General features: G+C 39.2%; 1 protein-coding gene across 2 annotated transcripts in view; it reads left to right on the top strand.

Annotated features, from left to right (window-relative positions):
* The first annotated feature begins 1,896 nt into the window (after positions 1 to 1,896).
* The window catches only part of SPAG16 (sperm associated antigen 16), a 1,067,206-nt gene continuing 1,050,822 nt past the window's right edge, over positions 1,897 to 18,280 (top strand). The window contains exon 1 of one of the 2 annotated variants that reach the window (XM_027566726.1): positions 1,897 to 2,131. In XM_027566726.1, the coding sequence (XP_027422527.1) occupies positions 2,005 to 2,131 (127 nt within the window). In that variant the 5' untranslated portion in view covers positions 1,897 to 2,004. The remainder of the gene's footprint in view (positions 2,132 to 18,280) is intronic. The other variant, XM_027566736.1, reaches the window with a different exon arrangement.

An 18,280-nucleotide genomic window follows, 5' to 3' on the forward strand; every position in this document is an offset into this window, starting at 1 on the left:
AAGTCTTTCCCAGCATCAGGGTCTTTTCCAATGAATTGGCTCTTTGAATGAGGTGGCCAAAGTATTGGAGTTTCAGCCTTAGTATCTGTCCTTCCAATGAATATTCAGGATTCATTTCCTTTAGGATTGACTGGTTTGATCTCCTAACAGTCCAAGGGACTCTTGAGAGTTTTCTCGAACACATCTTCCTTTTTGAGTATTTGACATTTCTAAATGTATTTAAGTTTTGCCTTAGAAGTTTTTTGTATATATGTAAATTTCTTATAAATTTAATATGCAATTGGGGATTGGCTAACTTATTTAATATTTTAAGTATATTTTATAAACATATATTGAAAATATTTGATATATTGAACACTGTTTTGGGGAGGGTAACTTTGATTTTAATAGTGATATAAAATGAAAATATCCAATGAAACCATTTTATAAAGCTCTATTGGAGTAGAGCTTTTATAAAGCTCTATTTAGATGTCTATTACACTTCTCTTTCAAAAAAAAAAATTAAATTTCTGAACAAGCAAGATTTACTTTTGTAGGTAGAGACCTTGCTTCTTCATGACCTTAATACTTCTCATATATTTCATTTAATCTATATTTTAGTAAGGTGGATATTAAAATTATTGTTTTAGAGAAGAGAAAACAAAGCCTTGATGCTTTTGAACTGTGGTGTTGGAGAAGACTCTTGAGAGTCCCTTGGACTGCAAGGAGATCCAACCAGTCCATTCTAAAGGAGATCAGTCCTGGATGTTCTTTGGAAGGAATGATGCTAAAGCTGAAACTCCAGTACTTTGGCCACCTCATGTGAAGAGTTGACTCATTGGAAAAGACTGATGCTGAGGGGGATTGGGGGCAGAAGGAAAAGGGGAAGACAGAAGATGAGATGGCTGGATGGCATCACTGACTCGATGGACGTGAGTCTGAGTGAACTCCGGGAGTTGGTGATGGACAGGGAGGCCTGGCGTGCTGTGATTCATGGGGTCGCAGAGTCGGACACGACTGAGCGACTGAACTGAACCGAACTGAATGGTGGAGTCAGCCTCTGAATGCAGCTTCTCTGGTTCCAGTAACGGAGTTCTTAATCATTTCATTAGAAGTTACCACTTTTTTTTTTTGGTATTAAATGGGAACTTTTATAATGAGTTGCTGTTTGACATCAATTTTCAATAGTGTAAGATAAAAAAGAATCTGTAAAGAAAAGGGCCCTGTAGATGCTTCTGATACACACACAATATAAACCCGAAGAAAATTATGTCATAGCAAAATGATTGCACATGATTGGGCAGGCACTTATTATACATTATTTTAGGATCGCTTGTACTTCAAAATTCGTATGGAAACGGCTTTACTTTGGTAAGAATTAACGCTAAACCTCCAAGTTCCAGAATATAAAACCAAAGTCAAAACAGACGTCCAGATAATTAATACTTTAAAGGAGCATGAGAACGGAATTGTTGAGGGTTTTTATTTGTAGTTCCCCTGGGCCAATCTCAGTTATGATTTTCAGGATCCAACCCCGCCCGCATCCCCCCGCTAAGGCGCTGAAGATCTTCCTCTTTTCGATTAGTTTTCCCTGGGAAAAGGTAGGACTCTGCACATGCCTAAAATATCTGGGGACTGATGATGGGCATGTAAGAACCAAAAAAAGACAATTTAGAGAAGAAAGCAAAGTGAAAAACAAATGCTTCAGGGTCAAAACTGAAGAAAACCAAGCCACTTCGGTTAGAAAATGTGTGCAAACCAAGTCCACTGATTCATTTTACCTCTTCCACACCAGGCACTGCTTGCTGAGCGTTAGGGTAACCAGGGAACGGAGGTTGCCCCGGTAACGTAGGAAGCGCGGAGGGCTTCAACGCTCAGGGCTCTAGACAGCCCTTCCGGCCCCGCGTGGTGGGAGGGGTGGAGGCCAGACTCTCGCGAGAGCTGTGTGTGTTCTACTCTACGTCTTCGCGGTTGGCCTTAGGGCTGCGGCGGCCAGTCAGGGGCAAGGCATCCGGAGCGTTTAAGATGGCTACTCAGCAAGGGACGCCCTCCTCCGCTCTGCGGGTCCTGGAAGAAGCGTTGGGCATGGGCTTGTCGGCTGCCGGGGACACCGCGGAGGCGGTGGCTGCTGAGGGTGCCTACTACCTGGAGCGTATCCTTCGCGTGTAGGCGGGGCACCCAGACTCTGGCCGCGGTAACGGGTGTTGGGAGCGAGGGCGCCCTTTGAAGCCTGGGGTCCGCCAGCTGGTAGAGGCGCCTGTTGGATCTCACGGTGATCTTTCCGACAACGCGACCCCGGAAACCTGCCCACTGTAATTTTTCGCCTTGTTGTAGTTGTAGGCTGATGTGTTCCTGTTGGAAAAAGTTCGTAGTCACCACTCAGTAAACTTTGCAATTTTGTTTAAAGTAGCCCCACAAATTAATCCAACCCTCCTTTCACTCAGTGGTTTTCTTAAGCACAGAATGCCGTGAAAATAAATTCCATAGGGGAACATCCGGAGGTTAAGGAAAAAACCGCTCCCTTTAGGATTTAACATCAGGATATCCATTCAGATCCTGTAGATGGCCCAGTTGTCCAGTGCTTCTGTGATTTGTTTTGGTAGCAGCGACCCACTGGATAGTTTCATTGTGGGCTACTTAATGATGATAACTTTTTACCCCCTTTAGCAACTGAATGGTATCCTGGTGAGCTGACAAGTCTCAGCTATGCTATGAAGAAATCAGATAAGACAGAGATGAGCAGTTATCAATGGAAATAACTAGAAAAATTGAATAGCCACATGTGGATGTGTAGGCTCACTATTTATTGGGTAAAACTTTTGAGCTCCCCTTCTCTAAATTAATGGTACGAGAGAGGGGGAGGGTTCGTGAGAAAGGTAACTATTCTTCTGGCAGATAAGAGAGAGATGGGTAATCTGTTTTATTCTTAAAGGTATCAAGGAAACTGCAAAATCTGTTTTTTTGTTGTTCAAATATAATCCACCTATATTTAATTAAAGATTTCAGAGATCCAGCAATGATTCATTTTGTAGGTTTTTAAACTGATTAACCTGTCCTGACTCAGGCTCAGTACACATCCCTGCTACAAAGAGCTTTGAAGAACTTGATTGAAAAGCTCAAAGAAAATATATGTAGTTTATTCAATGTGGACATGATATTTATAGGAGTGTGTTTGAATAATCTGAAAGCAATTTGAGAGAAAGAAGTGGGTGCTCTAGTGTTTTAAGTGAGGTTTCGTATTCTGTTTTCCTGACCCTTAACAAGCTGTCATTTCCAGTAATATTCCTTTTTAAATTCAGAAACAATTCAGTGACTCTTCATAGCTGATTTATGTCTAAAACATGAAGTTATTCAATAGCCATGTTAGTGATAACCAGGCATCTTATATCTACCTGCATTAAAATGATTTCTGTCACAGTATTTTGAGTGTTAACATGAGACAAATAGAGTGAAGTAAGTTTTTGCAAACATCTTTATGAAATAAGTCATGAGACTCCAATATAGTAGAACTTTCACTAATGAAAATCTGGTTTACTGAATTTGCATGGAGGTCACTGAGTTGCAACTGCCAACATATTAGACTTTTCCAAGTAATCACATTTACAAATATAAGCAACTATAACTTTTTCAGGTCAGTAACTCAGTCATGTCCAACTCTTGGCAACCCTATGAACCACAGGATGCCAGGCCTCCCTATCTATCACCAACTGCTGCTGCTGCTGCTGCTAAGTCACTTCAGTCGTGTCCGACTCTGTGCGACCCCATAGAGGGCAGCCCACTAGGCTCCCCCATACCTGGGATTCTCCATGCAAGAACACTGGAGTGGGTTGCCATTTCCTTCTCCAATGGATGAAAGTGAAAAGTGAAAGTGAACTTGCTCAGTCGTGTCCGACTGTTCGCGACCGCATGGACTGCAGCCTACCAGGCAGGCTCCTCCGCTCATGGGATTTTCCAGGCAAGAGTACTGGAGTCTACCCAAACTGGGGTCTACCCAAACCCATGTTCACTGAGTGTGATACCATCCAACCATCTCATCCTCTGTCGTCCCCTTCTCCTCCTGCCCTCAATCTTTCCCAGAATCAGTGTCTTTTCAAATGAGTCAGCTCTTCGCAACAGGTGGCCAAAGTATTGGAGTTTCAGCTTGAACATGAGTCCTTCCAATGAACACCCAGGATTGATCTCCTTTACGATGGACTGGTTAGATCTTCTTGCAGTCCAAGGGACTCTCAAGAGTCTTCTCCAACACCATAGTCAAAAGCATCAATTCTTCGGCACTCAGTTTTCTTTATAGTCCAACTCTCACATCCATGCATGATGACTGGAAAAACCATAGCCTTGACTAGATGGACCTTTGTTGACAAAGTAATGTCTCTGCTTTTGAATATGCTGTCTAGGTTAGTCATAACTTTCCTTCCAAGGAGTAAGCATCTTTTAATTTCATGGCTGCAGTCACCATCTGCAGTGATTTTGGAACACAAAAAAATAAAGTCAGCCACTGTTTCCTCATCTATTTCTCAAGTGATGGGACCAGATACCATGATATTAGTTTTCTGAATGTTGAGCTTTAAGCCAACATTTTCACTCTCCTCTTTCACTTTCATCAAGAGGCTCTTTAGTTCTTCTTCACTTTCTGCCATAAGGGTGGTGTCATCTGCATATTTGAGGTTATTGATATTTCTCCCAGCAATCTTGATTCCAGCATGTGCTTCCTGCAGCCCAGTGTTTCTCATGATGTACTCTGCATATAAGTTAAATAAACAGGGTGACAGTATACAGCCTTGACATAATCCTTTTCCTATTTGGAACCAGTCTGTTGTTCCATGTCCAGTTCTAACTGTTGCTTCCTGACCTGCATGTAGATTTCTCAAGAGGCAGGTCAGGTGGTCTGGTATGCCCATCTCTTGAAGAATTTCCCACAGTTTATTGTGATCCACACAGTCAAAGGCTTAGGCATAGTCAATAAAGCAAAAGTAGGTTTTTTTTTTTGAAACTCTCTTGCTTTTTTGATGATCCAGCAGATGTTGGCAATTTGATCTCTGGTTCTTCTGCCTTTTCTAAATCCAGCTTGAACATCTGGAAGTTCATGCATTGCTGAAGCCTGGCTTGGAGAATTTTGAGTATTACTTCATTAGCGTGTGAGATGAGTGCAATTGTGCGGTAGTTCGAGTATTCTTTGGTATTGCCTTTCTTTGGGATTGGAATGAGAACTGACCTTTTCCAGTCCTGTGGCCACTTTCCAAATTTGAGTTTTCCAAATTTGCTGACGTATTAAGTGCAGCATTTTCACAGCATCATCTTTTAGGATTTGAAATAGCTCAACTGGAATTCCATCACCTCTACTAGCTTTGTTCGTAATGATGCTTGTTAAGGCCCACTTGACTTCACATTCCAAGATGTCTGGCTCTAGGTGAGTGTGAATGATCACACCACTGTGATTATCTGAGTCGTGAAGATCTTTTTTGTACAGTTCTGTGTATTCTTGCCATCTCTTCTTAATATCTTCTGCTTCTGTTAGGTCCATACCATTTCTGTCCTTTATTGAGCCCATCTTTGCATGAAATGTTCCCTTGGTATCTCTAATGTTCTTGAAGAGATCTCTAGTCTTCCCCATTCTATTGTTTTCCTCTATTTCTTTGCATTGATCACTGAGGAAGGCTTTCTTATCTCTCCTTGCTATTCTTTGGAACTCTGCATTCAGATGGGTATATCTTTCCTTTTCTCCTTTGCTTTTTGCTTCTCTTCTTTTCACAGCTATTTGTAAGGCCTCCTCAGACAGCCATTTTGCTTTTTTGCATTTCTTTTTCTTGGGGATGGTCTTGATTCCTGTCTCCTGTACAATGTCATGAACCTCTGTCCATAGTTCTTCAGGCACTCTCTCTGATCTGGTCCCTTAAATCTATTTCTCACTTCCACTGTATGGTCATAAGGGATTTGACTTATGTCATACGTGAATGGTGTAGTGGTTTTCCCCACTTTCTTCAATTTAAGTCTGAATTTGGCAATAAGGAGTTCATGATCTGAGCCACAGTCCGCTCCTGGTTTTGTTTTTGCTGACTGTATAGAGCTTCTCCATCTTTGCCTGTAAAGAATATAATCAGTCTGATTTCGGTGTTGACTATCTGGTGATGTCCATGTGTAGAGTCTTCTCTTGCGTTGTTGGAAGAGGTTGTTTGCTGTGACCAGTGTGTTCTCTTGGCAGAACTTTATTAGCCTTTGCCCTGCTTCATTCTGTACTCCAAGGCCAAATTTGCCTGTTACTCCTGGTGTTTTTTGACTTCCTACTTTTGCATTTCAGTCCCTTATAATCAAAAGGAAATTTTGGGTGGTATTAGTTCTAGAAGGTCTTATAGGTCTTCATAGAGCCATTCAACTTCAGCTTTTTCAGCATTACTGGTTGGGGCATAGACTTGGATTACTATGATGTTGAATGGTTTGCCTTGGAAACGAACAGAGATCATTCTTACGTTTTTGAGATTGCATCCAAGTACTGCATTTTGGACTCTCTTGTTGACTATAACGGCTTTTTAGGATTTTTCTTTTTAATTGAAGTAAAACTGATGTACAACATTATATTAGTTTAGGTGTACAACATAGTGATTCATTATTTTTATACTTTATGAAATAGTTGCCACTAGAAGTCTAGTTACTGTTAGTCGCCATACAGAGTTTTGCAATTTTATTGATTATATTCCCTATGCTGTACATTACTACACCATCACATATTTATATTATAACTGGGAGTTTGTACGTCTTAATTCCTGACATATTTTTCACCAATCTCTGCATCTCCCTGATATCTGGCATCCATTAGATTTTTTCTCTCTTGAGACTACTTCTGTTGTGCTTATTTTTTTATTTTCAATTTTTAGATTCTACATATAATGAAACCATACAGTATTTGTTGTTTATTTACTATGATACCCTGAAGGTCCATACGTGTTGTTTTAAATGGCAAGATTTTAGTTTTCTTATGGCTGAGTAGTATTCCATAGTATTTATGTGTACCACATCTTCTTTATTCATTCATCTGTTGATGGACACTTAGGTTATTTCCATATATTGACTATTGTAAATAATGCTGAAATAAACATAGACTGCATATATCTTTTCAAATTAGTGTTTTGTTTTCTTCAGATAAGTACACAGAAGTGGAATGTCTGGATCATATATTAGTTCTCTTTAAAAAGTTTTAAGGAACCTTTGTATGTTTTCCATAGTAGGTGCACCAATTTGCATTCCCGTGAACAGTGCATGAGAGTTGCCTTTTCTTCACATTCTCACCAGCACTTGCTATTTCTTGATTTTTGGTAATAGCTATGCTGACAGGTGTGAGGTGATATCCCACTGTGTTTTTCATTTGTATCTCTCTGATGATTAAAGATTTTGAAACCTTACATATGTATGTTGGCTATCTAAATATAGTCCTTGAAAAAAAAGTCTATAGTCCCTTTGCTCATTTTTAATTGGATTATTGTCTTTTTTGATGTTGAGTTTTATGAGTTCTATACTTATTTTGGATGTTAATTCCTTATCAGATATATGATTTGCAAATATCATCTCCCATTCAGTAGATTGTGCTTTCCCTTTTCATTTTATTGGTTTTTTTTTTTTGTTATGCAAAAGTTTTCTAATTTGATGTAGTCTCATTTGTTTATTTTTGCTTTTGTTCCTTTTGCCTGAGGAGACGTATCCAAAAAATCACAGAGCATACTACTGCCCATATTTTCTTCCAGGAGTTTTATGATTAAGGTTTTATATTTAAGTCTTTGATCCATTTGAAGTTTATTTTTGTATATGGTGAAAGAAAATGGTCCAGTTTCATTCTTTTGCTTATGTCTATCTAGTTTTCCCAGAATAATTTAAAAGAGGCTGTATTTTCTTCATTGTATAGTTTTGCTTCCTTGATTGAGTGTCCATATAAATATGGGTTTATTTCTGGGCTCTGTATTTTCTTACATTTATATATCTGTTTTGTGACAATTTCTTGCATTTTTGACTATTAAAGCTTTTTAGCATTGTGATAATTCCAACTTTGTTTTTATATATTAAGATTGTTTTGATATTTTGGGTATTTTGTGTTTCCATACAAATTTTAGGTTTATTTTTTACAGTTCTATGAAAAATGTTATTGATGTTCTGATAGGGATTTCATTGACTCTGTATACTGCTTTGAGTAGTATGAATATTTTAGCAATATTTATTCTTCCTATCTATGAGCCAAAGATGGAGAAGCTCTATACAGTCAACAAAAATAAAGAGTGGGAGCTGACTGTGGCTCAGATCACGAACTCCTTATTGCCAAATTCAGACTTAAATGGAAGAAAGTAAGGAATACCACTAGACCATTCAGGTATGACCTAAATCAAATCCCTTATGACTACACAGTGGAAGTGAGAAATAGATTCAAGGGATTAGATCTGATAGAGTACCTTAAGAACTATGGACGGAGGTTTGTGACATTGTACAAGAGGCAGTGATCAAGACCATTCCCAAGAAAAAGAAATGCGAAAAGGAAAAATAGTTGTTTGAGGAGGCCTTACAAAGAGCTGAGAAAAGAAAAGACATGAAAGCAAAGGAGTAAAGGAAAGATATACCCATTTGAATGTAGGATCCCAAGGAAGAGCAAGGAGAGATAAAGACTTCCTAAGTGAACAATGCATGGAAATAGAGGAAAATAATAGAATGGGAAAGACTAGAGATCCCGTCAAGAAGATTAGATATATCAAGGGAACACTTCATGCCAAGATGGGCTCAATCAAGGACAGAAATGGCATGGACCTGACAGAAGCAGAAGATATTAAGAAGAGGTGGCGAGAATGCACAAAAAACTATACTGAAAAGATCTTCATGACCCAGATAACCACGATGGTATGATCACTCGCCTAGAGCCAGATATCCTGTAATGCAAAGTTAAGTGGGCCTCAGGAGGCATCACTACAAAAAAAGCTAGTAGAGGTGATGGAATTCCAGTTGAGCTATTTCAAATCCTAAAAGATGATGCTGTGAAAGTGCTGCATTCAATATGCCAGCAAATTTGGAAAGCTGATCAGTGGCCACAGGACTGGAAAAGGTCAGTTTTCGTTCCAATCCCAAAGAAAGGCAACGCTAAAGAATATTCAGCTACCACACATTTGCACTCATTCCCACTCTAGCAAAGTAATGCAAAAAAAAATCTCCAAGTCAGGCTTCAACAGTACATGAACATGACCTTCTAGATGTTCAAGCTGGATTTAGAAAATGCAGAGTAACCAGAGATCAAATTGCCAACATCCGTTGGATCATCGAAAAAACAAGAGAGTTCCAGAAAAAATACATCTTCTTTATTGAGTAAGCCAAAGCCTTTGACTATGTGGATCACAACAAACTGGAAAATTCTTCAAGAGACGGGAATACCAGACCACTTGACCTGCCTCCTGAGAAATCTTTATGCAGGTCAAGAAGCAAGTTAGAACTGGACATGGAACAACAGACTGGTTTCCAAATCGGGAAAGGAGTACGTCAAGGCTGTATATTGTCACCCTGCTTATTTAACTTATATGCAGAGTACATCATGAGAAATTCTGGACTGGATGAAGCACACCTGGAATTAAGATTGCAGGGAGAAATATCAATAACCTCAGATATGCAGATGACACCACCCTTATGGCAGAAAATGAAGAAGAACTAAAGAGCCTCTTGATGAAAGTGAAAGAGGAGAGTGAAAAAGTTGCCTTAAAACTCAACATTCAGAAAACTAAGATCATGGCATCAGGTCCCATCACTTCATGGCAAATAGATGGGGAAACAGTGAAAACAGTGGCAGACTTTGATTTTGGGGGCTCCAAAATCACTGCAGATGGTGATTGCAACCATGAAATTAAAATCACTTGCTCCTTGGAAGTAAAGTTTTGACCAATCTAAGCAGTGTATTAGAAAGCAGAGACATTACTTTGTCAACAATGTCCCATGTAGTCAAGCTGTGGTTTTCCAGTAATCATGTATGGATGTGAGAGTTGGACTATAAAGAAAGCTGAGCACCAAAGAATTGATGTTTTTGAACTGTGGTGTTGTTCTCCACAACTTGAGAGTCTCTCTTGAGAGACCCTTGGACTGCAAGGAAATCCAACCAGTCCCTCCTAAAGGAATTCTGTCTTGAATATTCATTGCAAAGACCAACACTGAAGCTGAAACTCCAATACTTTGGTCACCTCATGCGAAGAACAGACTCATTTTAAAAGACCCTGATGCTGGGAAAGATTGAAGGCAGAAGAAGAAGAGGATGAGATGTTTGGATGATACCACGGACTCAATGGACATGAGTTTGAGTAACCCCCACGAGTTGGTGATGGCGAGGGAAGCCTGGTGTGCTGCAGTCCATGGGGTTGTGACTGAGCAACTGAACTGAATTTAACTGATCCATGAGCACAGTATATTTTTCCATTCCTTTGTGTTGTCTTCAATTTATCATAGGTTTATGTCAAATTTTTAAAATGCTTTTTCTGCGTCGATTGAGAACATCATGTGCTTTTTATCTTTTATTTTGTTAATGTAATGTATCACATTGATTGATTTGTCCTTATTGAACTATTCTTGCGTTCATGGATAAATCCCAATCGATTATGATATATGCTCCATTTCTGGTTATTTCTGTAATTTCTTCTTATATTCTCCTTCCTTGTGGTTTGATGATTTTCTTTACTGTTATATTTGAATTCTTTCTTTTTACTTTTAGTATATATTATAGGTTTCTCTTTGTAGTTGCAAATCTATATATATAGCAGTGTATTTAATAGTTGCTTAAGTTTTTAAGTGTTATGAAAGCACAACCTTTTTACCCTCTATGTTTTATGTTTTTTATTTAATATTTTACATCTTTTTGCTTTGTGTATTCCTTAACTACTTATTGTCGGAACTACTTATTATAGTTGTAGCTGGTTTTGTGACTTTTGTCTTTAACTTTCATAGCTTTTTAAATGTCTGATCCACTTCCTTTGCTATTTATTTGCTTTTACTAGTGACATTTTTTTTCTTTTGTATATTTTCTGATATCTTGCTATGACCTACTTTCTACTTAAAGAAGTCCCTTTATCATTTCTTATAAAGCTAGTTTAGTAGTGATGAATTCTTACTTTTTGTTGTCTGGCAAATTCTTTATCTCTCCTCCAGTTCTGAATAATAATATTGCCAGCTAGAGTATTCTTGGTTGTAAGTTTTTTTTTTAAGCACATTAACCGTATCATGCCCCTCTTTTCTGACCTGTAAAGCTTTTGCTGAAAAATTGGCTTTAGCCTAGGGGTTTCCTTGTATGTGACTAGTTGTTTCTTTTTGCTGCCTTTAATATTCTCTCTTTATTTAAAAATTTTTCCATTTTAATTATAGTATGTCTTGGTGTGGCTGTCTTTGGGTTTATCTTGTTTGGAATTCTCTGTGCTTCCTGGATCTAGATATGTTTCCATTCCCGATTTAAGGAAGTTTTTAGTTATTATTCCTTCAAAGAGGTTTTCTGACCTATCCTTTTTGCTTCTTTCCCTCTGGGACCCCTATACTATGAATGTTAGCATGCTTGATATAATTTTAGGGTTTCTTAAATTATCCTCATTTTTTATTCCTTTATTTTTGCTCTTTATACTGAGCGACTTCCACTATTCTGTTTTCCAGATTGCTTATGTATTCTTCTGTATCTTCCAACCAGTTGCTGATTCCATCTAGTGTATTTGTCATTTCAGTTATTTTATTCTTCATCTCTGGTTGGTTCATTCCTATATTTTCTAACTCTTTATTGAGATTATCACTGTGTTCATTTCTTATTTTGTGTTTGGTGAGAATTTTTATGACCATTACTTTGAATTCTTTATCAGGCAAATTATCTCTTTTTCATTAGTTTTTTTCCAGGGGTTTTATCAGGTCCTTTCATTTAGAGCATTTTCTCTGTATCCTCATTTTGTTTTACTTTCTGTGTTTCTGTGTTTTAAGCAAAACAGTTATTTCCCTCAGTCTTGAAGTCATGGTCTTGTGTAGGAGCATTCTGTTATAGAATGCATGTGCTGGTTGGCTTTGGTGGGCTGGCTGGAACTGAAGTGGGCATGGGCTGGGAAGGACATGCTAAGTGTGGGCTGCCTTGGCAGGGAACCTGGAGCTGGAGTGGGCACAGGTAAGGGACATACTACAGTGGATTTGGTAGGCATTATTCAGTCTATTGCCTTTATGATAGGATTCAGAGTGAGTGAGTTTGTGCATGAGCCCTTTAAGAGTGGAGTTTTGGTTTCTTGTCAGAGTCCTCTAGCTCTTCTGTATGTAAGACACATCGGTTTTCAAAAGTCATACTTTATGGGGCCTCATATTTGTCATGCAGATCCCTTCTCCTAGAGTTACCAAGATGGGACTTGAATTCCTTGCTCTTTAGCAAGGGCTTCCATGGTTGTGATAGCCCCTCCCACTTGTGGACTTCCCTGGTGGCTCAGACAGTAAAGAATCTGCCTGCAATGTGGAAAATCTGGGTTCAGTCCCTTGTTTGGTAAGATCCCTTGGAGGAGGGCACAACTTGCTCCAGTACTCTTGCCTGGAGAATCCCCATGGATAGAGGAGCCTGGTGGGCTATAGTCCATGGGGTGCAAAGAGTTGGAACTGACTGAGCTACTAAACACAGCACAGAACTCCCCCTTGTGTGGGTTGCCAGTCTATGGATGAGGATCTTGACTTGATCTCACCTTTATCCCTCCTACATGTCTTGATGTTGTTTTTTCTTTATATCCTAATGTAGCAGCGACATTGTGCTAGTTTTCGAGTTGTTCTAAGGGAGAGTTGTTCTATATGTAATTGTAGTCTTGGTGTGTCCATGGGAGGAGGTGAGCTCAAGTTCCTCCTACTCTGCCATTTTGATCCCACCCTTCTTTTAGGATTTTATTATCCTTTTTGTGAATTATCTAGTCACTGCGTTTCCTCCATCTCTCTTTGGTTGCCTATTTTGGGTTTCAACCAGAGGGTAGTCAAAAGGTTACTAAACATTTAACCAGTCATTTTTCCTGGATTCAGTCTTCAGGTCATGAGACTGAATGTCTTTCAGTCTTTAGTCATGAGAACCTTTAACTCTTGGTTAAATGAAGTTTGAGGGTAACTGTTGAATGCCAATTATTCCTGTATCCCTGGTAGCTTGGTTGGTAAAGAATATGCTTGCAACAATGCAGGAGACCCAGGTTTGATCCTTGGTTTGGGAAGATCCCCTGGAGAAGAGGATGGAAACCCACTCCTGTGTTCTTGCCTGGAAAACCCCATGGACAGAGGAGCCTGGCAGGCTACAGTTCATGGGGTCGCAAAGAGTTGGACATAACTGAGTAACTAGCACAGGGGAAAAAAAAATGGTGATTATGTTAGTTGCTGAAGTGGGACCTTTTTGGGTTTAAAGTCTTTAATTTTCAGGTAATTTAATTGAGCTATTGCAGTGATAAATAAAAATTATAATATGCACAAATGAATCAGGAATTTGATGTTCTCTACTTTGCACATATACTTAATCTCTTCTAATTCACTAATTTGGTCCTGGACTTTCCTTGTTTATGACTAAACAGTTGCTCCTAGGATACTAGACAATGAACTGTTAATATTGACCAAGGCTTGTGAAAGAGCTTGACTCAAATTCTCCAGGAAATCACCCTTTTCTTTACTCTTCAACATTCAGATATAAAGAACGTGTATAGGCTAATGTGGTCCAAACCAGAAACCTAGCCATGATCCACGGGAGAGTGGCTTTATTAGAAGTCTCACATTCTTTTAACCAGTTTAGAGAATGTGTCCAGGAAACAGTATTATTACTGCTGAAACAACCCTCCTTTGTAACTGTCTAGCTACAATGGCACCACCTGTTTCTCTTCCAAAGCACTTCATATCATTGCTTTTATGTTTTAAACATAAAATAATGAAACATACATGATGTTTTGTGTGGGTCTGTGTTTGTGTGTTAATCAGTCAGTCATGTCTGACTCTTTGACACCCCATGGACTGTAGCCCACCAGACTCCTCTGTCCATGGAATTCTCCAGGCAAGAATACTTGAGTGGGTTGCCATTCCCTTCTCCAGAAGATCTTCCTGACCCAGGAATCGAACTCAAGTCTCTTGCATTACAGGTGGATTCTTTACCCTGTGAGCCATCGGGGAAGCCCCATACACAATATAGTTCTTATCTTAACTATTTCCAGAATTTTAAGAGATCTAGTCATGGAATATATTAATTCTCTGGTGAACACTTTTTTAAGAAAGATACTGGCAGTTTTGTGAAATATAAGGCTATATTTTAACTATGTGATCTATAAACTGGTTATTGGGTGTCTCTAGTAATTGTAATGAAGGTTGATAGTCATTTATGAATGAATTCTCTGTTAAAATTAATGCTATTTAGAAGAGGTTTACAAGTATAGTAGTGACCAGGGATGGTTGTCTTTTAATATGTGACTGCAGACATTTGGGAATGCCTAATTCCAGTTGAGAGATGCAGGCTGGAATGAATTATACTAAGAAAACTAAGGCTTAATTGATTTTGTTTCTCCTTGTTGAAATAAAGGCCTTATTCAAGGAAGAGTAATGAAATGCATGAACTCCAGGGAAGTAGAACCACCAAAGTACTATTGTTTTTTTTACCTACTGACTTTGTGCTGATTTTCTGCTTCCCTAACTGGCTTTTGATTATTATTTTATCTCTCTAGGCATTTTAATACTAAAAATTTGACTTAGGACATGAGTTTGCTGGCCTCTGGAAAAATTTCCTTTGGCCCCAGCAGCAATTTCTGAGGACTGACTGAGTTTAAGCCTGTCCTTTGAGGCTAATCAACTCTGGATGCAGGCCCAAAGTCAGCTATTTCCAAAAATGCAAATTAAGGATTCCAGATCCTGAAATATGGTGATCACTCTAAACCAATACCCTATCTAAGATACATGTTCAGTTGCTCAGTCTTGTCCGACTGTTTGTGACCCCATGGACTGTAGCCTGCTAGGCTCCTCTGTCCATGGAATTTTTCCAGGCAAGAATATTAGAGTGGGTTGCCATTTTCTACTCCAGGGAATCTTCTTGACCCAGGGATCAAACCCTTGTCTCTTGAGTCTTCTGCATTGGCAGGCAGATTCTTTAGTAGGAAAGACTGAAGGAAGCAAAACTGCAATGGGAAGTATGAGAACAAATGTGCCAGTTATTTGCCATCTTTGGCCTAGGCTTCTCCGTTCTAGATCCCAGGCTTCTCCGTCTGTGGGATTCTCCAGGCAAGAATAGTGGAGTGGGTTGCCATTTCCTTCTCCAGGGTATCTTCCTGACCCAGGGATTGAACCCAGGTCTCCCACATTAGAGGCAGACGCTTTAACCTCTGAGCCACCAGGGAAGCCCGAAAGTGAACATGACCATAATGTTTTGTATTTATAGTATGTTTCTTTTATTTCAATTTGGTGAAATAAAATGTTGATCACGGAGAATCCACTCTAGAATTTAGATTGCCTCCAAGTACATTGATTCTATGGTGATGGCAAAGGTTACAAAGCAATTTCAGTCTACGGTAACTTTGGGAAATCATGTAAAACATAATTAGCTATATGTTTCACTAAAATTCTTTATAAAGCTGATATTTCTGGCAGTGATCACTACCTACAGATGCAGTAGTGCAGGGCACCAGTATGTGAGGAACTTTGTATGCTGCTCTCATCTAAAAAGTGTTCATTTCCTTCTGGCTGTGGTCCATTTGCAGAACCTTATGTGTGACCCCATTGCACCAACTGTCACATCAAGCTCTGCTCCATTAGGCCAGCTGAGATGCTTCTCTTGCAGTTGTGTCTTCCATTGTACTGTGATGTATTTAGAGCTTCTTGACAGTTTCAGTGTGGTTATATATTTGCCTGTTTTCTGACAATATCTGCAAGGTCAGGATCTGGTATAGATTCTGTTAGTCCAGAAACTACCAGTTAGTTCACCCATGGTAATGAAGTACCAGGGAATTAATTCCTTGTGTGCATGCTCACAAGTGCTACTATGCTCCTTCCAGAACAAGTGTACATATGGAGAAGGATCCTTAGTCTGAGACCAGGCCGTGCCTCTAGAACATAGCACCAGGCCTGGAAGAGGGCAGTGATGAGGATTGTGCGTGCATGCCAGGGAGGAGGGGGTGGCTATAGATAGTACCCTGGGAAAGATCAGACTAGAAAACCAGGACGTTATTAAGTGTCAGGTAAAGCTCAAGCTGGCAGAGTAGCAGGACCAGATCGGAAGGGAATAGAGTAGAAAAAAAATGAATTTTGGAATTGAGAGTTCAGTGATGTTTTTTGAAGGAAAACTAGGCAGGTAATGAATGGGAAGGGAGTTTTGTAAGGATTCAGAGTCAGCTTGGTAATAAGAAACTGATTTTAAGCAGTGGAAAAATAACTTTGTATGAAAATTGTGACCAGCTTAATAGTATGGAAATTTCCTGGAGAATAGAGATTAGATTACAGATGAGAAAGTTGCCCAATAAAACTAGAATTGGGAGTAAAAGTTTTATCTTTCAGGTAATTCTTGATGAATTATGCATTTTTATTCTAGCAATATTGCTTCTAAAGCAGTGCTTTCCAATCTTTTTCACATGTTGCTCCATCAGATCTTGCTTCAGTCTGTCTTTCTGGCTGTCCCAAGGACTGAGGGGATCAATATCTATACTGTCCAAAGTGTTCTCTTTATGAGAACTTAAGAGCGTGATTTCTCTCAGGCTTCAGAACCAGAGATTGCTGTACATCTGCTGAGAAATTCATCTATTTTCTTTGTATGGATACTGAATTGCTATCTGATTACATTTCTGTCTGACACTGACTGCTGGGAAACCTAGTCTCAAACCTGTGGCTTCTATATATATCAAAGTACAAGAGACCTTATGGACTGTACTTTATCTTCTGCAGTTTCCCTTTCTCTTCTAATTTCCATATTCATTTATTTTTAACTCCCTGTAGCTGTATGCATGTCTGAAAACTGCCACAGAATTCTTTGGGGATAATTTGTCCATGTGTTGTGAGCCAGCTAGCCAGCTAGACAGATGCATACAAACATACATGCCAGAGTACATTTACTTCTTCAGTAACACTGCAATATCACATTTCAGTTGGGTTGCTTCTGGGAAGATTTTTCTGTTCACATTCTATTGTGGCTACTAAGGATGATCCTGGTTCCTGTTTGGGGTACTTGTCCTCTTCCTGACCTTTTGTCTCATGAATCACTTGCCCTTGGTTTATTTAATCTTTGAGTCTATTGCTCTGTATCTCTTTAATACTTCTCTTTCCTCTAGGGTCTTCAGATGGAGCTGTTTAAAGGATTTGATTTATCTCTTCATAGTATGACACTTGAGAGCCTCGAAAACATAGATTATAGAGTTCATTATTGAGAATATTGGTAAAAATTGTACATTGCTGTTGTGTTACTGTAGAAACAGTATGATGTAGTTGAGAATTCATGGTATTTGTATTCAAGAAACTTGTCTTTGTCATTCATGTCTTTGGTCTTGGCCATATTTCTTCTTCCTGACTCAGTTTCCTCCGCCCCCCCCCCCAAATTTTTCCTTTGTTTCCTGTGCCATTCACTCTTACAGGGTTTTAAGAGTACATATGGTATGTTCCATGTGACAATATTTTTAAAGCATTTTAAAATGGTATTTTTTCCTCCTACTCTTTTTTGATTGTGAGGAAATACGATATTACAAGCTGGAATCAAGATTGCCGGGAGAAATATCAATAACCTCAAATATGCAGATGACACCACCCTTATATCAGAAAGTGAAGAGGAACTAAAAAGCCTCTTGATGAAAGTGAAAGAGGAGAGTGAAAAAGTTGGCTTAAAGCTCAACATTCAGAAAACCAAGATCACGGCATCTGGTCCCATGACTTGGGAAATAGATAGAGAAACAGTGGAAACAATGTCAGACTTTATTTTTCTGGGCTCCAAAATCACTGCAGATGGTGACTTCAGTATTGAAATTAAAAGATGCTTACTCCTTGGAAGGAAAGTTATGACCAAACTAGATAGCCTATTGAAAAGCAGAGACATTACTTTGCCAACAAAGGTCCATCTAGTCAAGGCTATGGTTTTTCCAGTGGTCATGTATGGCTGTGAGAGTTGGACTGTGAAGAAAGCTGAGCACCGAAGAATTGATGCTTTTGACTGTGATGTTGGAGAAGACTCTTGAGAGTCCCTTGGACTGCAAGGAGATCCAACCAGTCCATCCTAAAGGAGATCAGTCCTGGGTGTTCATTGGAAGGACTGATGCTGAAGCTGAAACTCCAGTACTTTGGCCACCTCATGAGAAGAGTTGACTCATTGGAAAAGACCCTG

The sequence above is a fragment of the Bos indicus x Bos taurus genome, chromosome 2, assembly GCF_003369695.1.
Source record: "Bos indicus x Bos taurus breed Angus x Brahman F1 hybrid chromosome 2, Bos_hybrid_MaternalHap_v2.0, whole genome shotgun sequence".
In the NCBI taxonomy this organism is placed as follows: Eukaryota; Metazoa; Chordata; class Mammalia; order Artiodactyla; family Bovidae; genus Bos; species Bos indicus x Bos taurus.